This window comes from Cuculus canorus, chromosome 5 (genome assembly GCF_017976375.1).
Source record: "Cuculus canorus isolate bCucCan1 chromosome 5, bCucCan1.pri, whole genome shotgun sequence".
NCBI lineage: Eukaryota > Metazoa > Chordata > Aves > Cuculiformes > Cuculidae > Cuculus > Cuculus canorus.
This window is the reverse complement of record NC_071405.1, coordinates 1448932-1471392: the sequence shown is the minus strand read 5'-3', so window position 1 is coordinate 1471392 and position 22461 is coordinate 1448932. Positions and strand designations below refer to the sequence as shown.

General features: G+C 46.8%; 1 protein-coding gene across 2 annotated transcripts in view; it reads left to right on the top strand.

Annotated features, from left to right (window-relative positions):
- Positions 1–22461, top strand: part of MDGA2 (MAM domain containing glycosylphosphatidylinositol anchor 2) — a 359555-nt gene that overhangs the window by 298983 nt on the left and 38111 nt on the right. For both annotated transcript variants that reach the window (XR_008450022.1, XM_054067864.1), the window contains exons 10-11: positions 6152–6300; positions 21141–21318. Coding sequence is in view for 1 of the 2 variants with exons in the window: in XM_054067864.1 (XP_053923839.1) it covers positions 6152–6300; positions 21141–21318 (327 nt within the window). In the remaining variant the exon portion in view is untranslated. The remainder of the gene's footprint in view (positions 1–6151; positions 6301–21140; positions 21319–22461) is intronic.

Here is a 22461-nt window from a genome sequence, read left to right as displayed (position 1 = left end):
ACATCCACACCTTCCCTGGGCAACATGTGCAAGTGCCTCACGACCTCATCATGAAGAATTTCTTCCTAATGTCTAATCTAAATCTTCCCCCTTCCAATTTAAAACTATTCTCCCTTGTCCTATCACTGCATCACATATCCAGGAGGACCATAGTTAGAGCCTCTAAATGATGTAAGAGAGGAGGGGACCCTCCGAAAGCCCCAGTGAGGGCTGATCTATGAAACGCAATGAGCTTTTCATTAGGAGAAATCTTGTTTTAGTAAAGCTCTTATACAAGTTGGGGAGAGCAAGTGTGGACGGTTCATTCTGGTACCTGTCCTGGTGGTGTTTCCAAAAGGACTGGGATTATCTGAAAGTGGGTGGTAACCTGTAAGAGATGTTTTGACCAAGAAATCACGGGGAGAGACTTTCGCAAAGGCCAAAAAGCATTCCTTTGTGCTGTTCATCCTGAACTGCCTGTGTCTCAGCCACCTTCCAGCCTGGATTGGGGATGGGTGACCACAGGCAGTAGGGTCAGTGATGATAGAAAGTCGAGACTGGGATGTGGAGAGCTGGAAAATGTGAGATAAGAGGGAGGCTGCGGGTGAGGAGAGTGATTCGGCTGCAGGATTGGGACCATGTTGGGAGGAGGAGCAGAACTAGAAGACATATGTTTCCTCTCATGTATGCAAATAAAGAACAAAGTTTCTTCCCTTCCTTATTGAAAATCCTTCGTAAAATATATATCCTGTAATAAAATAGAGCACAGTAATGGACAGCGTTTTTCATAAACTCCATGTCTCCCAGTATTTTACACAGTTAAATATATTGTTTTGTTTAGGATTTATACTCTTCAGGCATTTTAAAGACAGAAAGGTCTGGAGCTGAATTTGCCAAAAGGGGAAGCATTTGTAGATCTCTGATTTATTTTATTTCCCCCTAAACGTTTATGGCTGCTGTTATAAAGTGCAAGACATCGCTTATACTGAACTCCTTGTCATGATAAGCTAAAGTGCATATGCGCTACCAATACGGAGCAGAGATGGTAAAGATGCTGCGTTCTCAAACAATCTAACGCCAAGTGAATTAGCAGAAACAGATGTGAAGAGAAGGGGAACATAGACGGGGCAAGAAATGATTCCTCTAGTGTGCTCTACTCCACTTGGAGTATTGGGTGCAGTTTTGGGCACTGCAGTATAAAAAGGATCTAAAGCTGCTGGAGAGCATCTAGAGGAGGACATGGAGTTGGGGAAGAGTGTGAGGAGTGGCTGAAGTCACTTGGTCTGTTCATCCTGGAGAAGAGGAGACTGATAAGAGACCTCTTCGAGGTCTACAGCTTCCTCACAAGGGGTGGAGGAGCGGGCACTGAGCTTTTTTCTCTGGTGACAAATGATGGGACCTGAGGGAACAGTAAGAAGATGCACCAGAGTAGGGTTAGATTGGACATCAGGTGAAGGTTCTTCCCCCAGAGAGTGGTGGAGCACTGGATCAGCTCCCAGGGAAGCAGCCACAGCCTGACAATATTCCAGAAGCATTTGGCCAACGCCCTCAGACCCACGGTGTGAATGTTGGGGTGTCCTGTGGTGAGACAGGGCTTGGACTTGATAGCCCTTGTGGGTCCCTTCCAGCTCTGGACAGTCTGTGACTCTGTGATTCTCTGTCTGTCTCCTAAAGCTGTCACTGTTCCGCGTGCTGTGCCTGTACGGTTACTACTGTTTGTTTCTGCGTGACAAGGCAGCCCAAACACTAACCTGGTACTCTCAAACTCCATCTGGGCGATGTAGTCAGCTGCTATAATTAGGGAGAGAACGGTGTTGTTCAGTTTATTGCTGTTGCTTGAAATCAGTGGGTTGTGTTTGCACTCATTGCAATTCAAATTTGCAGCGTGTGTTCTTGATTTCTTACGTTACTTTGGAAACTGCGTACAAGAAACAATTATTTTAGAAGATTATTGTATTTTCCTAAGTTTTTAAGGGATAAATGAGTGAGTGGTCTGTAAAAAAACAAAAAACAAAACTACCTGAAAGGAGGCTGCGGACAGGTGGATGTTGGTCTCTTCTCCCAAGTGACAAGTGGTAGGACAAAAGGGAATGGCATTAAGCTGCATCAGGTGAAGATTAGATTGGACATTAGGATAAAATTTCTTCAAAGAAAAGGTTTTCAAGCACTGGCAGAGCTGCCCAGGGAGGTGGCTGAGTCCCCATCCCTGGAGGGATTCAAAAAGCAGGTAGATGAGGTGGTTGGGGACATGATTTCGTGGTGGAGAGGTACGGTTGGAGTTGATGATCTCAAAGGTCTTATGCAACCTAATGGTTCTATGACGACAACAGAACTTTGTGAGATGGAGCTGTTACTTGGGAAGAGCCATTCATTTGTTCTGCAGTGCTGGGACCGGTGAGAGATGAGACTTGTTCCTCTTTGCAATCTAGTCGCAAAATCATTATGAAATAAGTAATGACTGAAAGCACGCTTATAAATTAATGACTCTTATACATCAGAAAATAATCGTGTTTTAACGCTGCCTGCTATAGTTTGCTCTTTGATGCCAGTGAACTGCTGTCACCTCATCCGCACATCAGCAAAATATGCATGTGTGCTTATGAGTTGGTCAGCTGTTGCGCTTTGATTTAAAACGTAATTATTGTTTAGAAGTATGGATAAATGCATCATATATGAATAAAAGCATCATTGGTGGATGAGAAGCTCATAATGGGCCGGCAACGTGTGCTTGCAACCCAGAAAGCCAACAGGATCCTGGACTGCATCAGAAGAATTGTAACCAGCAGGGTGAGGGAGGGGATTCTCCCACTCTACTCTGCTCTTGTGAGAACCCACCTGGAGCTGTGTTCAGTTATGGAATCCCCAACATAGGAAGGACATAGAGCTGTTGGAATAGGTCCAGAGGACACCACATAGGTGATGATCTGAGGTCTGGAGCACCTCTGCTATGAGGACAGGCTGAGAGCGTTGGGGTTGTTCAGCCTGGAGAGGAGAAGGCTGTGGGGAGACCTTAGAGCAGATTCCAGTATGGAAAGGGGTTCCAGGAAAGCTGGGGAGGGGCTCTGGATCAGAGAGTGCAGGGATAGGATGAGGAGGAATGATTTTGAGCTGAAAGAGGGGAGACTGAAGTGGGATGTTGGGCAGAAATGTTTTGCTGTGAGGGTGGGGAGGCCCTGGCCCAGGGTGCCCAGAGCAGTGGTGGCTGCCCCATCCCTGGAGGGGTTCCAGGCCAGGTTGGATGGGGCTTGGAGCCCCTGATCCAGTGGCAGGTGTCCTATGGGAGGGGGGTGGAATTAGATGATCTTGAAGGTCCATTCCAACCCAAACCATTCCATGATTCTATGAAAAGCTGAAGGGAGTGAAATGTGAAGGGAAATGTCTTGTGTACTCAGAAGAAAACAGGTGGGTTTGCTTTTGTAAGGTGAAGCCAGCACGGTTGTAGGAAGGCAGGCGGGTAGAGGTGCAGCTGGCAGCACCAAGAGTTGCCCATTTGGGGTATGAGGGACAACAACCCCACGTTTGAGGCACCTCTGCGGGTGGGGAGTTTCTCGTAACCTCTTCAAAGTTCAACCAGGGCTTGAAGCTGGCTGCTGAGCTAACCTGTACTGCAGGTGGTTTCCTCCAAGGAAGCCGCTGCCTCCCTACAGTCAAGACATGGTCAGCCAAGGGCTGTAGCTAGATCTGTTACACCCTTCATCATCTCCTTATTTCTCTAGTGGGGGATAATCTTTGCTGGACAGCATCGCCTCTGGAAAGTGGCACGGTTGGATGGTGGCAGGATTCGTGTGTTTGTCCTGAGCCAGAGCAAATAGTCGTGGCCACGGGTGGCACCTGCCCAGCCCACATGTCTCAGAGCTCCCATGCCTCCAGCCGCGACATCTGCTTTTCCTGTGATCTAAACCACTGCTCAGCTTTCTTGTCCTTCTGAAGTTTGCAAGTGAAGGTCTTCATATTGTGTTGTTAAATTCTCAGCATCTCCATTCGCGCCAGAAAGCTCTTCTGTTTGGAAGGTTTTAGAATAATGCAGCTCTTCATGGGTCCTCATTATTTCTCAGAAGGTGACTGTGTTGTTCAAGTGCCCATATTGTGACAAGCGTCTAATTATGGATCTTTTCTGGAGACCCCCAGAGATGCCATTGTGTCCACCTGCAGTAGAAGGGGGAAGATTATAATTTGCATTCAGCGTGAGCTTTTCTCCATTATTTCCGCTGCACATAAATAAGGAAAACAAATCGTATCGACCACTGATGCTCTTTATATGGAGCTTGCATTTCATTTTTTTTTAAAAAGCAGTTTGGCTTGGCTTCTTTTCCTCGAAGTGTTGTTGTTTGCTACTTCAGCCCTAGGAAGTCTGCTCTACTCTGGTCTGATTGAACGTGTGCCTTCAATGGGCAAAAATAGCTTGACTAAAAGGGCTTTTCATCCTTTGAAAAGAAAACATGGCTGCAGGGGATGGACACCCAGCTTGATCAATAAACGCAAGATTGGTGTCGATATACATGATTTCTTCTTTGTCTCTTTTCGTTATATATCACATCTATTATGTATTTTATTCACACATAAAGCAGCGTGGCCAGCAGGGCAAGGGAGGGATTCTGCTCCTCTGCTCTGTTCCGCTGAGACCGCGCCTGGAGTCCTGTGTCCAGTTGTGGAATCTCCAACATAAGAAGGAGATGGAACTGTTGGAACAGGTCCAGTGGTCATCAGGGAGATGATCTGCAGGATGAGGCACCTCCCATATGAGGAAAGGCTGAGACAGTTGGAATTGTCAAGCCTGGAGAAGACAAAGCTCCAGGGAGACTGTAGAGCAGCTTCCAGTGCTGAAAGGGGTTCCAGGAAAGGTGGGAACGGGCTCTTGATCAGGGAGTGCAGGGACAGGACGAGGCAGAACGGTTTTCAGCTGCAAGAGGGGAGATTGAGATGAGATCTTAGGCAGAAATGTTTTGCTGTGAGGGTGGGGAGACCCTGGCCCAGGGTGCCCAGAGCAGTGGTGGCTGCCCCATCCCTGGAGGGGTTCCAGGCCAGGGTGGATGGGGCTTGGAGCCCCTGATCCAGTGGGAGATGTCCCTGCCTATGGAGAGGGTGGAACCGTATGGGCTTTGAGGTCCCTTCCAACCCAAACCATGGGAAGGCAAACATTGTGTGGTGTCGTTTTTGCTATTATACACAAATCAGTCTTTATGGGATAATCTAGAGGCAGATGGTAATTTGCATAGAAAGATGTCACTCGTATTTGTGGCTTTAAGTCAAAGGGAACTCAAATTTAGTGAGTTAAAGCTATATTTTGGTGTGTTTGGGAAATCATCCTTCGAGTTTCCACATTGGTGAAAGATGAAGGCTGTAATAACATTCTGGTGACACAGTGGTGTACCCAAGGTGGACGGTGAGATGTCTCTTTACTCACAGAGTGGTGAAGCCCTGGCAGAAGCTGCCCAGAGCGGTGGTGGAGTCTCCATCCCTGGAGGGGTTCTAAAAACATTCAGATGTGGCACTTTCGGAGATGATTCACTCGGCGCAGTGGCGTTGGGCAGATGGTTGGATTTGATGACCTTAGAGTTTTTTTCCAACCTCAGTGATTCTGTGATTCTGTGTCATTTCTCTTTGTTATGCAAATTGTTATGTTCAGCTAAATAATATTCTGTAAGAGTTTGCACTAGTTAAAAAAGACAGCTTGTATGCATTTTCACTTGAGAGGCTGGAGACGAGATGATATGATGAAGGCAGCGGTCACTGGAAATATCCATCTTGTATTTCCAGCTCACGGATATCATTTTGCGTTATTTGTGCCAGGTAGAGCAGCTGTTGCTGAGTCTTTCTGTGCTCAGTGCAGTGCAGCTTGATTTGATATCTCTATTTTAGTCAGCTGGGCCATGAAAAATTAGTGCAGAGGCATGGTACATTGCTGGAGCTGCTTTTGCCAGGAGCTCCGATCATTTTTCCCCTCCCCTGCCCACACCTGGTGCCCCTGAGAAGTGAGGAATCAGTAAAGGCATTGCCACAAAGCCTTTTGAAAGAGGATGGAGGCAAAGAATTCCAAAATACGTTTCTGAAGAGGGTATTTAACAAAGTGACTCAAAACACAGAGGTTGTATCAACACGTGGCTCCAAAACTGGCTGCCTGATCGTTCTCCTGTTTCTTTGTTTTCCCCGTTGTTGTTCCCATCTCCTGCAGGCAAAGCCTACGCCCCCGAGTTCTACTACGACACCTACAACCCGCTGTGGCAGAACAGACCCCGCGTCTACTCCTACAGCCTCCAGTGGACCCAGATGAACCCCGACGCCGTGGACCGCATCCTCGCCTACCGCTTAGGCATCAGGCAGGTGAGGAAAGAAACTCATTCCTGCCGGACGTGCCTTGTGAGCGCTCACCTCCGCGAGGACGTGAGGCTGGGATTGTTTTGGTCTTCTTTCACACCCTTCCCTTGAGCTTACTTTTCTGTAGATAATACCACGTCTGATTGATTTCGAAAGTACGCGTTTGGTTATTCAGTGCCTGAAATAATGGTTTGTGCAGGGAGAGAGAGATCAGGGAGTAAGAGAGGTTTTTGAAGACACCTATTTTTTTCAAACGTGAGTGCAGAAAGTATTTTCTTCTCCCCCTGATCTCCCACCGGGAGGAGCTTTCTGAGCTGCAAAATAAATATACAGTTTGAGTGTGATATTTATTCTGGGCGCATGGGTTGTGTAACTGAGGTGGAGTTGCCTGGGACGCAGCCAGGGAAGGGCTTGGATACCTGGAGGGTTCTGGCTCTCCTGTGCTCAGAGTTTGTCTCTGTCTGAATCTAACTAATTTGAAATGAAAATCAGTGACTTTTAGTACATGTTTATGCAACTGTTTGCATCGCTGGGCAAAAATCAGTTCTGTTTTTCCCAGTACCCGAGAGGAATTACTAAATTAAAAACATAATTGGCTGAAGTAAAAGAATACATAATGGAATTAATTGTGTTAGGATTTTTAGCTTCTTTTTTTTTCAATTTCACTTTAATTTACTTTTAATTATCTATTTATCTAATTATTCAGACTTACTTTAATTTCCTCTGTCAGCCTAATCTAAATATTTTCCTTTCCTCTCTTGGAAGCCGCGTTTCCAACAAGAGTGATTTAGAATCTAGTGAGCGAACCGGACACACTCGATGGTTCTTGCAGTGATTCCCCCTGCAACAAGGGTGATAATTCATAGAATCATAGAATCAAGGAATAGTTTGGGTTGGAAGGGACCTCAAAGCCCATCCAGTCCCACCCCCTGCCATGGGCAGGGACACCTCCCACTGGATCAGGGGCTCCAAGCCCCATCCAACCTGGCCTGGAACCCCTCCAGGGATGGGGCAGCACCACTGCTCTGGGCACCCTGGGCCAGGGGCTCACCACCCTCAACGTGAAGAATTTCTTCGTCATGTCTAAGCTAAATATACCTCCTTCCAGTTTAAAGCCTTTCCCCCTCATCCTGTCACTCCAGACCTTTGTAAAAAGTCCCTCCTCCTCCGTTCCCCTTGCCCTATCACTCCAGGCCCATATAGAAAGTTCTCCCCAGCTTTCCTGGAGCCCCTTTCAGCACTGGAAGCTGCTCTGAGGTCTCCCCGCAGCCTTCTCTTCTCCAGGCTGAACAACCCCAACTCTCTCAGCCTGTCCTCATACCAGAGGTGCTCCAGCCCTCGAATCATCTCTGTGCCCTCCTCTGGACCCGTTCCAGCAGTTCCACCTCCTTCTTATGTTGGGGATTCCAGAACTGGCCATGATACTCCAGGTGGCGTCTCCTTTTTGGCTCCCTACCAGTAGTAGCTGCCAGCTGATTGCCTTCTGAACTGTTGCTCTTTATACAGTTTGTTTGACTCAGCAATGCATTTTTTTTACTGGAGTTTGCTATCGGTTTTATTTAACAATAAACCTGGGGAGGAGCATCCTTGGGGAGAGCAGAAAACACCGCTAACGGCTGCGCAAAGCTCACTGCAGGGGCAGGATTGCCTGGGCAAGGGAGGGTTGAACTAGAGAGCAGCCTGCAGCCCATCACACAGCTGCTGTAATTCATGATTTGCTCTTAATCTGTGCTTTAATCTCCTAATGCATCGCAAGACACCGCCGGTGGGCTACGTAGTGGGTCACTGTGTCGGTATCTGCTCCTGATTCGATTAACCCTGTTTCCTTTATCTGATCCGTAAATTGCTTTTGCATTAAGAAAGCAAACGGCAGAAGGTGAGTATGTGTTCCTTTATACCCAACCTCTGCGCTGCTGTTTCGCTGGAGACGGAATGCAGGCAGTTGATAACAGGGTTAGACTTCCTGAATTTTCTCTGCAATTGTTAATGTCTGGAATATCGACAATGTTTTTAATGCCATTTTATAAAAAGAAGACATCATTTGGAGACGCAGAGTGCTTTAGCTCCGCTATTGCGTTTTCCAGGTGCTTGTGGGAAGCAACACAGAAAATCACAGATACACAGAACGGCTTGGGCGGACGGGACCTGTGCAGATGGTCCATCCAACCCCCATCCGCTCTGCATTAACAAAGGATGTGTGTAATAATGAAACATTAAAGGGCAGAGGAGCCTGATGGTAGGGTGTGGCAGACTGGGTCTTTTCTTAAAGACAATTTTTTCTGCTACAAACAATTAGATTATAGAGCATTATATCTCAGGGAGGGCAGGGACGGGAGGAGGGGGAGCAGTTTTCAGCTGAAAGAGGGGAGATAGAGATGAGATCTCAGGAAGAAATGTTTTGCTGTTCAGGTGGGGAGGCCCTGGCCCAGGGTGCCCAGAGCAGTGGTGGCTGCCCCATCCCTGGAGGGGTTCCAGGCCAGGTTGGATGGGGCTTGGAGCCCCTGATCCAGCGGGAGGTGTCCCTGCCCATGGCAGGGGGTGGCACTGGATGGGCTTGGAGGTCCCTTCCAACCCAAACCATTCTGTGATTATGTGTTCCTATAACAACAGGAAGGTGGCTACGCTGTTTGACACACAGTGAGATCACAGAGTGGAGAAGTCTCTGCCTTGGCCAACCAGGCAAGGAGAGTTCTTGAAAGTTTTGCTGTCAGAGAGAGATGTCCAGTGCCAGAAGTACAGGTTAGGCGGAAACTAGGTGGAACAGATGCTGGAGCACAGGAGCTGTGCCGTGCTGAGCAGGGTATGCAATGGAGATGATTCAGTTCTGCTTCTGTAGAGGTACGAGCAGGAGGTACAAGCTGTTTCACCATGCACGCCAGGAGCAGCTGCTGTGCTGTCAGGGTCTTCAGTATCCTATGGTTGCTTTGTAACAGCAAAAATAAAGTTTTAAGAACAAAACTGGTCAATTTAAGTGGTGAATTTAAAATCTCTTAAGAATCACTGCATTTTTATGTGTGTTATCTATATGTCTTTCATGGCATCATAGAATGGTTTGGGTTGGAAGTGACCTTAAAGCCCATCCACTTTCAACCACCCTGTGATGGGCAGGGACACCTCCCACTGGATCAGGGGCTCCAAGCCCCATCCAACCTGGCCTGGAACCCCTCCAGGGATGGGGCAGCCCCCACTGCTCTGGGCACCCTGGGCCAGGGCCTCCCCACCCTCATTGTGAAGAAATTCCTCCTTATGTCCAGTCTAAATCTGCCCCTCTCCAGTTTATCCCCATTGCCCCTCGTTCTATCCCCACAAGCCTTTGTGAACAGCCCCTCCCCAGCATTCTTGTAGCCCCTTCAGGTACTGGAATGTCGCAATAATATCTCCTTGGAGCCTTCTCTTGTCTCGGCTTTCATTAAGGCCATTTTCTAGCCCACTCCACCCCTTTATCTGAATCTACCACTGCACATACAGCACCGTGACGGTGAGCCGGAGTTTGTTCATTAGAGCGTGTCCTGCTGACACAGGAGTGTGTGACAGATGCTCCCTCCTGGGAGAATTGGGGAGGAACAGGAATTATTCAGAGCACTTTGCTTTCAGTTTAAGCCCAGGCACTCCCGTTGCTGCCTTTTGGGGATTCATTCCGTGCTTCACGTTATTTTTTAACAAGCAGAGGCTGTTGTCTGCGTTTCCACTTGGCGCAGTACATGGGCAGTGGTTTCCCGGAGCTGGGTTTTAATCGGCTTTGAGGATGCTGAGCTGCAGTACCTGCCAAGCCTGCCGTGACGGCGCATCTGGCTGCCAAGCGGTGGGCATGGCTGCGCTGCTCTTTAATTGAACAGTGACAGTTTGCAAAAAGAGGCACTAACTAAACGGCCATAGACTTGACTTGTTGGGTAAGAACGGTTGTTTGTGTGCTTTGACAGCACTCGGAGCCTCAAGCATGTCTTGAGGAGATAGCACAGCCCTGCACGATGCATCCGTCCCTCCAACGAGTTCTTAGGGATGTGGTCTTGTCCTCCTAGAAATTTCTGACTTATCGCTTAAATAAAAAGCATTTAATTGATGAGAGTGAATAGCAGTGAACCTGGTTTGATTTCCAGCTCTTCTCAGTCCACTCTGGACAGTTTTGCCAGGGTAAAAGGGACTTGAGGGGGTTGGTCCCTTTCCCGTAAGGATTTTCCTATGCGATGGGCAGGGGCTTTTGATCAGAGGGTGCAGAGATAGGACAAGGGGAAGGGCTTTCAGCTGAAAGATGAGAGATTGAGATGAGATCTTAGGGAGAACTGTTTTGCTGTGAGGGTGGGGAGGCCCTGGCCCAGGGTGCCCAGAGCAGTGGGGGCTGCCCCATCCCTGGAGGGGTTCCAGGCCAGGTTGGATGGGGCTCGGAGCCCCTGAGCCAGTGGGAGGTGTCCCTGCCCATGGCAGGGGTGGAACTGGATGGGCTTTGAGGTCCCTTCCAACCCAAACCATTCCATGATTCTATAGACAGACCGAAGCTGTCCTGAAGATTCCACAGTGTGTGTTTCTTTCTGAAAGTCTAACCAACGCTTTGCTTCTCTTTTTTTTTCTTTTCCTGTTCTGTCTGCACTTCTGAAGTGACACAGAGAGAATTTGGTGAAAAGAGCGAGTGCAACATGCAGAGGCATGTTTCTGATTGATTTCCGTGGGTCTGGTAAATTGAATTAGAGGAGCAGTGGTTCTGTTTTACAAATTTCAGTTTGCAGTATTGATACCTGCTGTGCTTATTCTTCACAATACCGAGGCTTGAGTTTCGAAATAGCAATCTCAGGGCTATCATTTGGGATTTGTGCCAAATTTGTTTAATTACCATTTAAAAACGGTTCCATCTCCCAGTCCTCTGGTAGATCACGAGATTTCTTAAGCAAAATTTTTTAAAAACTCTACTGATTATATCTACAGAAATTAAGAGGTAAAGGTTATACCCATAAATATATCTTTTGTGGCCACCATGGCAAATGAGACCTCCCCTGTAGTACTGTGGGTTTTTTTGACTCCTCAGCACAGGAAGAACATGGAGCTGTAGGTGTGAGTCCAGAGGAGGCCACGGAGGTGATCTGAGGGCTGGAGCTCCTCTGCTCTGAGGATGGGCTGAGAGAGTTGGGGTTGTTCAGCCTGGAGAAGAGAAGGCTGCAGAGAGAGCTTAGAGCAGATTCCAGTGCTGAAAGGAGCTCCAGGAAAGCTGGGGAGGAGCTCTGGATCAGGGAGTGCAGGGATAGGATGAGGGGAAAGGGTTTTCAGCTGAAAGAGGGGAGATTGAGATGAGATCTTAGGAAGAAATGTTTTGCTGTGAGGGTGGGGAGGCCCTGGCCCAGGGTGCCCAGAGCAGTGGGGGCTGCCCCATCCCTGGAGGGGTTCCAGGCCAGGTTGGATGGGGCTTGGAGCCCCTGATCCAGTGGGAGGTGTCCCTGACCATGGCAGGGGGTGGGACTGGATGGGCTTTGACGTCCCTTCCAACCCAAACTATTCTATGGTTCTATGATCTCATTCCGTCAGGTCCTGCTGCTCTGTCTTTGATCCTGTGCTATCTTAGTCACCAAAGATGCTCCTGCTGTGAGCACTCTCTCTGGCTGCGTTGTTGATCCATTTCCCTCTAGAGTAAGTTCACTTGTTTTGGAGATTGTGGGCTGCATTTTCTAGAGATACAAACCACAGACCTCCCAGGCAGAACTCTGCCCTTTCACATTACCACAAAACATGGACCCTAAAACTAAACTTTTTTTCTTCACAAAAAAACCCTTACAGGTAAAATTTATCATTTTCATTTCATCGAAGCAATTACTGCCTGCTGGGACTGCCTTGTTTGATTTTCATTATATAAACATAAACTCCTGCCATTTCATTACTAATTTTAATATCTATTTCAAATTAACTTTTTTTGTTTGGTTTCTTGAGAAAACAAGACACTCATGAATGTCCTAAAGTTACAGCCCATGGTTTCTGAACCCAGCACTTTACTTTCATACAATCACGGAAGGGTTTGGGTTGGAAGGGACCTTAAAGCCCATCCAGTCCCACCCCTGCCATGGGCAGGGACACCTCCCACTGGATCAGGGGCTCCAAGCCCCATCCAACCTGGCCTGGAACCCCTCCAGGGATGGGGCAGCCCCCACTGCTCTGGGCACCCTGGGCCAGGGCCTCCCCACCTGAACAGCAAAACATTTCTGCCCAAGATCTCATCTCAATCTCCCCTCTTTCAACTTACATTTGTGTAAATTAGGAGTCCGAGATGTCTGCTGGACACTTGGGAATTGTTTACTGGGCATCGTCTCGCTGTGTCTCACCATAAGTTGTGTCCCTACTGAAAGAGATATTTGTAATTCTGAAACAATATTGTTGTAAAAATTACGTTTTGCCAATAAATTAAAAAAAAGGAACAGCAGTGCCATGAACCAAAACCTCTTTCTTCTCTCCAGTGCTGTACGGTCTATGTTCATCCAGATGAGAGTGGGAAGGGTTTCTTTGGGTTTTGAAGTCCTGCACAAATTTTAGTTGCAGTTTGAGGAGGAGAGATGGTAAATGAGAATTTTCCTTTTTTTAATAGTACAATTAGATTGGCAGTTCCTTAGAGAGAGGGTTCGCTTGCTCCTAAGTGAGGGATATTTGTAGCTAAATCAGAACATACCAGCCGATGCATTTAATATACATTTAATATCCCTTTTGTCAATTAATATGCTTCACAGAATTATAACTTGTTGGCATGAGGGTGAATTTTTTCCCATACTCAACTGCTTCCTCTACGCTTTTGCTATTAGAGAATTCTTTATTCTCCAAAACATACATATGTTTAAGCTGAATACAAACCATATTGCCTTTCAATAAGCAAATGAGCGCCCTACTGCAATGCATCTGTGGTTTCGAGCTGATTTAAAACATCACATTTACATTTTGAGGACTCCATTAAGCATCTAGTAGCTATTTCCTTTCCTCTCGTGCAGCAATTGTCTCGAGTATTTAAGAAATGTCTGTTGAAACATTCATATCTGACAGTTGAGCTGTTATTTATTGGCAAAAATTCACTCTTACTTAAAAAGTTAAGCAAAATCAGTATGTTGGCTTCCCTTAGAAATGCACTTTGGCATCACGCGCTTGTCTTCCTGCATTATTACTCCTTGATCTATTTATGCAGCGACTCATGGAGGTTGCTTAAAATGCAGCCTTGTTTTTCCAGTTCATTTCCCAAGACAGCCTCACTTGTTCGTCGTATTGACTAAACAGCGAAGCTCCAGCGTGCCGTACTCTGAAAGGGTTGGCTCTGTCATCTGGATTGCAGCTACGCTCATTAATTTGGCACAATCTAATTATTTTGTATGAAAAAAATAATATATGGTCATTTGTAAAGAGTTTATAGAAATCACAAGAAAATAAATTAATTCAGCAGTGAGAGGAGCGCCCTATCCATCGTTCAGGATTTTAGATTGGACATTAGGAAGAAATTCTTCACGCTGAGGGTGGGGAGGCCCTGGCCCAGATTGCCCAGAGCAGTGGGGGCTGCCCCATCCCTGGAGGGGTTCCAGGCCAGGTTGGATGGGGCTTGGAGCCCCTGATCCAGTGGAAGGTGTCCCTGCCCATGGCAGGAGGTGGGACTGGATGGGCTTGGAGGTCCCTTCCAACCCAAACCCTTCTTTGATTCTATTGCAGATAATCTTGCTGCTTCATATCTGAAACCCCATCTGTGTTGTTGGCAGGACCGTTGTTGGCCGTGCCCTGCTCACCCATAGCGCGGCTGTGATGGGCGCTTCGAAGCGTGGAGTCGATGCCAGCCAGGTTTCCCAGTACCTGAACGTTGAGTTTGTTGTGTCACTAAGAAGGAAGAAAAAAAATTTCTCTGAAAACTAACCTTTATGTGAGTCAGTAATTAACCTGGATTTTGTGACTACCTAACAAAACCGGGGTTAAAAATAGAAAGATTCTTCCTCTAGGTTTCTAACTATAGCAAAAGAGCAGGAGAAGCTGCTGGCTGGGGTCAGGAGCAGGGCAGCTCCTGTTTAATCCTGCAGACTTGAGTGAATCCATCAGGGAGACAGCCAGTTTCAAAGACTTAAAATGGATTCTCTTGGTTTATATCACATTTCAGCCTCTCTTTGAGGAGGAAATATATATATATATATATATATATATATATATATATATAAACTTGAATGCAGTGTCATCACATTGAAGGTTGTGATGATCTGAGTGCATGCATTAGAGCAGTGCGCATTGTGACCGTTACCAAGAGCAGAATCATACCGCTTGCTTTCAGCCCATGGATGTTTCCATTGTTTCTGTTACAATTTGAACAGAGGGGATCCATCTGCAGTGGCTGAAGCCAAACATTGGCGTGGTCCAACAGAATCACAGAATCACCAGGTTGGAAAGGACCCATTGGATCATCGAGTCCAACCATTCCTAACACTCCCTAAACCATGTCCCTCAGCACTTCATCCACCCGTTCCTCAAACACCTCCAGGGAAGGCGACTCGACCCCCTCCCTGGGCAGCTGTTCCAGTGCCCAATGACTCTTTCTGTGAAGAATTTTTATATATCCAACCTGACCCTCCCCTGGCGGAGCTTCAGGCCATTCCCCCTTGTCCTGTCCTCTGTTACTTGGGAGCAGAGCCCAGCTCCCTCCTCTCCACAACCTCCTTTCAGGCAGTTGTAGAGAGCAATAAGGTCTCCCCTCAGCCTCCTCTTCTCCAGGCTAAACGTAACAGAGGAAGGGCTTCTTGGGTGATGGTGGTGACAAAGATGCTGGTTGTGCTGTGGGGAGGCCAGGGCCACGCATCAGAGCCCTGAGTGCGTTCCTGTTACCAAGTTCTGTAAGGAAGACCTGAGGGAATGGCAGGAAGATGCACCGAGGGGCTTAGATTGGACATTAGGAAGAGGTTCTTCCCCCCAGAGGGTGGTGGAGTGCTGGATCAGCTCCCAGGGAAGCAGCCACAGCCTGACAATACTCCAGATGCATTCGGCCAACACCCTCAGCCCCACAGTGTGAATGTTGGAGGTGTCCCGTGCAGGGACAGGAGCTGGACTTGATGGGCCTTGTAAGCTTCACCCAGCAGATGCTCAGATCTGTCTGGGGGGCAGGCGATGGTTTTCTGCTTTTCCACACCACCTCCTCAGCGGGCAGCAGCAGTGACCTCAGCACAGCTCCCCATGCAGCTCCACGCAGAACATTTCTGGAGCCATCGCAGCATCTTCTGGAGGTGCTCCCAGAATTTGTTTTTCATGAAAAACACTTTCAGGTAGGGTTTTTGGTTTATTTTAAATGACAGCAGTTAGTGAATCCTGAGTTGCACAAACATTCAAGCAGCGATGAGCGGGTGCTTCCAGCTCTCTGATATTTACTGTCAGCAGGATGAAAGCAAATGAAACAAGTGAGACTTTGCCGGAGCAGACAGGAAGGATTTGCGGCTCCAGTCTCTGTGGGGCCTGCTCTGCTCCTTGACAGGCGATAACTGCGTTCCCCGCGCCGCCGGCAGCGATGCAGCCACGGTGACCTAGAAAACAGACAACTGCGCTTTAAAGAAGTAATAAAAAGTCAAGCAATACCTGTAAACCAGAGAGTAACTTGTTCAAGCTTGTTATTTGAAAGATTGAAGTCCCTACCTTTGCTTTATTGTCAGTTGACAGATGGCTGCGGTCCCGGCCCGCTGGTAATGAGAAAGCCTCGTCAGAGAGCCCGGAGCAGGTCACTGCTCTGCCCGATTCCTTCTCGTCACTGTTTGGCTTTATTGTATTCTCAACTCCTGTTTCCGTTCAGCAGCGTGCAGGGTCAGGCCTATTCAGATCCATATGATTCGATCGTGAAAGGGATTTCTGTGCACGTTGTGTGGCCACTGGAAACGCGGAGAGGAGAATTCTCTGTGCCGTAGCACAGGTCTCACACCCATCCGTGAGCATCACATTGGCAACAAAGGGAAGAGTGAAAGGGGATAAAATGTATTGACTTTCTCATTAACGAAAGTCATAGAACCATAGGATCATAGAATCATACAATAGTTTGGGTTGGAAGGGACCTTAAAGATCATCCAGTTCCAACCTCCCATGATGGGCAGGGACACCTCCCACTGGATCAGGTTGTCCAACCCCCATCCAACCTGGCCTTGAACACCTCCAGGGATGGGGCAGCCACAGCTTCCCTGGGCAACCTGGGCCAGGGCCTCCCCACTCTCATCATGAAGAAATTCTTCCCCATCATACAACAGTTTGGGTTCGAAGGGACATTTTTTCACTGAGGGTGGGGAGGCCCTGGCCCAGGGTGCCCAGAGCAGTGGTGGCTGCCCCATCCCTGGAGGGGTTCCAGGCCAGGTTGGATGGGGCTTGGAGCCCCTGATCCAGTGGGAGGTGTCCCTGCCCATGGCAGGGGGTGGGACTGGATGGGCTTGGAGGTCCCTTCCAACCCAAACCATTCTATGAATCTGTGATAAATATAACAACTAAAGAAAACTTCTTTTATGTTAAGGAAAATCAGTCGTCGTTGTTGTTATAAATTGTAAAGAAATTACTTTAAAAACTGCCACCGTTTTTATAGGACTATACAATAGATTAATTTGCATTGTATTCAGTTGTCATTAATTAAAGAGATGCTTGCCTGACTTTTTGAGTCAATGAGGAAATTTATGATGGAAATCAATAGGCCAAGTACAATGGACTAAGGATGTGTTTATTTTTTCTTAACATAACTGTGCATATAGGCAATCAATATTTAATCATCCCATAGGATTAATTTCTCACGAAATCTATATATTCAAGTCTTTTAGAGAATATAGTGTTTCTGAACCAGAGGCACAGAATAAATATGCTTTCATTGACAGCATAGAGGAGATGGTTTCAGGCTGCTGCAATAAAACACTGTGTTTCAGTTCCCTTTCTCTGATGCCATGGAAATACAGTTTGCTTTTCTGCTGGCATTAGGAAGCAAAGATTTCTAAATATTACCATACGAGAGTAGTTTGGGTTGGAGAGGACCTTGAAGCGTATCCAGGTTGCTTGTATTTGATTGATAGTTTGACTCAAAAAAAAATTAAAATCAAATAAATATTGGAATCTGAGCTAAAATCAGGGGATTTTTCCTTTGAAGGACCAGCAGTCTTCTTGAGGTCCGCAGAGCAGTTTCTATTCCAGTACGGCAGCACCACTTCAATTTCTTGCAGACCTGTTGGGGTAAAATAAAAACAAAGAGAGACTTTATGTTTCTATTCTATTTCTAGACATAAGGGGGAATTTCTTCGCCATGAGAGCGGTGCGGAACTGGCCCAGGGTGCCCAGAGCAGTGGGGGCTGCCCCATCCCTAGAGGGGTTCCAGGCCAGGTTGGATGGGGCTTGGAGCCCCTGATCCAGTGGGAGGTGTCCCTGCCCATGGCAGGGGGTGGAACTGGGTGGGCTTTGAGGTCCCTTCCAACCCAAACTATTCTATTTGTGGACTGAATCGTTTACATATAAACTTGTTCCCTCTCTGTGAATTCTATAACCTTATACTTAACCATTGCAAGTTTAAAATCAAGTAGCTATTTCAGATAAAACATACATAAACATTTGAAGTCCTTTGGGACATGGTTTAGGGAGTGTTAGGAATGGTTGGACTCGATGATCCAGTGGGTCCTTTCCAACCTGGTGATTCTATGATACAGTCTCCATTCTAAAGCTTTTGAGAAAGAGTGCCAGGAGCTGCTCTGGGTTTCTTTTTGTAATCTGTCTGTAAAGATAAGGGAAGCTCAGCTCCTACCACAGCTTAGTCTGGTCAGAAATAGTGGGTAGAACAGCGTTTCTCAGGATTCTTCTTTTTTTTTCATGCATATATTTTGGGAGCAGGGTTGTGTGATGAAAAAGTTCCTGCTTGAGAAAAGAATTCTCATTTTCTTTGGCCATTTTTACGTTTTTTGATGTACTTGCGGGAGACATGAAAGTAGACATTGTGAGCTTAGAAAATTTAGATGTGTTTGAGCAATGCAAACCCCAAATGCCTGCACATTTAAAATAGAAGATAAATTATTGGACTGGACGGATAACTTGGTAAATGCACAGACACGAAGGCTTGTTTCCAGTTCCTGCCCTGACAGCAGCAGCTTTTCCCTGGAAGTACTTCCCGGTTTGACCACACCAGGTGTGGTGAGTGTCCATCCAAACAGGTCTAGTGAGAAGATCTCTATGGGCAAATTCCCCATGCACCACTTCAAAAATGCCGTGTACTGTACTTACCCATAATATCTTCTCTCCGCACACTCATCTCCTTGCTCTCAAGGACAACGGACGCCTGGAGAGAAGGTTCATCCAATAAAACTCACCCAGACTTGGTGGCAGCAAAGAGAGGCTGATGTCTAGAGCTGTTCCATCACCCCGGCTTTCTTAAGCAGCTCTCTTGGGTTTTCGCTTTGTAGTCCGAGTTATTTAATGGCCATAGAGCTGTACTTGCGTGACGTACTTTAATGATCCAGTATTGACATCTCTATCTCGCCGCTCTGAATTTAAAGCTCGAGGCCGGCTAATATTGCTGCAAACGTGGTTTATTTGCATGAAATGTGGTGGGTGTAGTGCTAGGTTTCAGCAGTTTCAATGTACTTTTTTATTTCATCTGCAAATTAAAGATTTGGAATAACAGGTTTTCCGTCCTTCATTAACCCTGTATGGGTCACCAGTGAGAGGACAAAGGGAAATGGCCTCAAGGGGCACCAGGGGAGACTTAGGTTGGATAGGAGGAGGAATTTCTTTACTGAAAGGATTGTCAAGTGTTGGAAGGGCTGTCCAAGGAAGTGGTTGAATCCACAACCCTGGAGGTGTTTAGAAAAAGAGTAGATGTTGTACTTGGGGACATGGTCCGGTGGCAGACTTAGCAGGGCTGGATCGATGGTTGGACTCGATGATCTTAATGGACTTCACCAACCGAAACCATTCTATGATTCTATGTAACAGGTAAGACCTCAGTGTGCTGGCGGGTGTAGTAGATGTAGGAACATCTCATCTCACCATCACTTCACCTGCACAGTTGGCTTGGGGTGGGTGGTAAATGTTTAATGCATTTTCCTTTGGTTTCTGCGTATCATTTCTGTAATAAGGCAGAGATCTGCAAGTTGTATTGCAACATCAATTCACTGTGCTGCCCAAAATGTGTGTGATTTCGGCTTCTCTATAAACTAGTTAAAGTAATGTTGGAGACAACGTGGCACTCTCTCCTTGTGATGCCACCTTCTTAATTAGATTTTGCTTTCTTTTTCATTTCTTGGTAAGGCATATAAATAAAAGAAACTGGGTTTTGATGTGAAAAACACTCTGCAGTCTATAAAGCACAAAAAAATCTATGCTTTGCTTTTTTTTTTTAATAAAACAGCCTCTTGTTTGCTTTTATTGACTTTCATTGTTCTCTGAAATCCATCCATCTCTGAGACTACAAGGGCTGCTGATAATTATGCACTAAGGCCATTAATGGGTAGCCTATTTCTTTCTCACTCATCAACAAAACTGGTAATTGTTTGGAAATCAAACTGCATTTCAGTTCTTCAGTATGCTCTCATTAACTTCAGGTGATGACAGCTGTGAACCTGGTTGCCTCTAATGAGGAGGTGGCAGCCAGCTCGCAGACCACGACTGGTGCACACAGAGAGAGAAAACACCTCTGCCACCGGCATTGGCCAATATTCCTTTAAAACCATGGATGAAACAGGGCTACTGGATATAAGGAGCCAATTTGCCTCGTCAGGTTTCATAGAATCATGGAATAACTTGGTTTGAAAACACTTTTGAGGTCGTGGAGTCCAAACACCTGTCCACTGCTGAACCAGGTCCCTGAGTTTGAAGGGTCAGGTTTTAGCCTGGAGGAGAGAAGGCTCTGGGGAGACCTCAGAGCAGCTTCCAGCACTGAAAGGGGCTCCAGGAGAGCTGGGGAGGGGCTGTGGATCAGGGAGGGCAGGGATAAGGTGAGGGGGAATTGTTTTCAGCTGAAAGAGGGGAGGGATAAGGTGAGGGGGGAACTGTTTTCAGCTGGAAGAGGGGAGGTGGAGGTGGAGATGAGCTCTTAGGAAGAAATGTTTTGCTGTGAGGCTGGGAACGCCCTGGCCCAGGTTGCCCAGAGCAGTGGGGGCTGCCCCATCCCTGGAGGGGTTCCAGGCCAGGTTGGATGGGGCTTGGAGCCCCTGATCCAGTGGGAGGTGTCCCTGCCTATGGCAGGGGGTGGGACGGGATGGGCTTGGAGGTCCCTTCCAACCCAAACCATTCCAGGATTCTATGGGTCGAATTTGAGAGCTGGTAAATCCAGGCTCAGTAAGCTGATGGCATTAACTGAAGTGAACGGCATTTTTTTAAGGAAGAAAAATGTTGTTTAAGATTTTAACAAGTGGGTTTGAAACACACGGGCAGGTTTGCAAAGAAATTTAGGCTCCTAAAGGTGGAAGATGTCTGTGAGATCTTTAAAAATGCTGCAGGCTCTGCATGGGTACTTGGACGCCATCACAAACTCAGCACTGCATCTCTTCCACGGTCTCTCTCTGGTGAGCATCAGAACTCATCCTGGCCTTCATTAACCCTGTGTTTTTCCCTGCACGGCACCGGCAGCCGCTGGGCTCTCGAGGTCTGGTGTAGGACCTCCTCAGGTGGAGGAGGAGTGGATGGCAGGCAGGGATGGCCTCTCAATAAAATGAGTTTGGGATCTGTGATTCCATCTGTTCGCTACAGAAATGCTCAGTGGTGGAGTATTTCATGGAATTTGTGTTCTTGTTGTGTCTCTAACCTTCATGGGTCGCTGGAAGGTCGGAAGCACCTGCAGTTGCATGAGCCTGCCCGTGATCCTGTTCATTTCTAAGGTGAAGACCACTTGTATCCCAAAAGCTCTGACGATTTGATTCTTTTGATTTTAGGCTGGACAACAGCGTTGGTGGGAACAGGAAATTACAGTGAACGGAAATATTCAAAAAGGAGAATTAATTACCTACAACTTAACGGAGCTGATCAAGCCAGAGGCTTACGAAGTCCGGCTAACACCCATCACCAGATTTGGAGAGGGGGACTCAACTATCCGGGTCATCAAGTATAGTGGTAAGAAGAACTTTGTGTCCAAGGAAATGCGTTGTGGTGGGTTCTGTCTGCGGGGCACGTTACGGCTGTGCTGGGTTGCTCTGCATGAGCTGATGGCCGGTCCTGCAAACAATTGGAAGAGAGGAGTGTGGGCTTTCAGGAAGGAAAGTTCTGGCTAGAAGGGAGTAGAAATGATGATCCCCACCTCCAGGAAGTTTCATAATTAAGAAAAAAATCTCTGAACAGCTAAAATGAAAAATTATATTGAAGCTTCTGTGAAACAAAGGGAAAAATAGAACGGATTAATGTTAGCTTCATGAAACGGCTCATTTCAAGAGTTGTTCTTACTTAGAAGATGTTGAAGGGCAATGAAGTCTGAAGAAAAATATACAAAACAAGTAGTATTTTGAAGGTACCAAATCAGTGTTTTGATATCATCAAAATACATTCTCTCTCCGCCCCCAAATGACCACTTTGGGGAAGTTTTTATTTGAATGGGAATGATTTTCTTTTTAAGCGGTGATTGTTTCTACTCCTATGCAAGTGGAAAAGGGCATTTAGACATTTCCCTCTAAAAGGTCATGCCGTAAAGATTTGTCCACTTTAATCTAACATGAAAAACACAGTGTTCTTACATCTTCCATGCAGTCTCCCAGTGTTGCCAGAGGTAATTCCTAACATGCTGAAAAATCTCTCAAAATCCCTTTGTTAGGATATCTATTTAATGAATAACTGAGCCCTTTCTTGTAGTTCTTCTACATAAGAAGACATTCTTCTACATTATCTTCTAAATAAGACAATAAATGGGCAAGAGGTGCCTTAGAGAGAAGGCAGCTCTACTAAAGACGATGTTGTCAGGTTTGCGGTGAGAACCTGATGAGCTCAGTAGAAAGGTTTTGTAATTGCGAAAGGGAATCGTGTGCTGGGGAGACGTTTGTGAACATGGCATCATGAAAGTATGAGTTTATTGTTTGAGGGCAGACTTTTTGGCAACATCTTTTGTGATAGGACAAGGAGGAATGTTTTTAAAATGAGAAGAAAGGGAGGTTCAGAGTGGATATAAGGAAGAAACTATGGGTAGGGAGGCCCTGGCCCAGGTTGCCCAGAGCAGTGGTGGCTGCCCCATCTCTGAAGGGGTTCCAGGCCAGGTTGGATGGGGCTTGG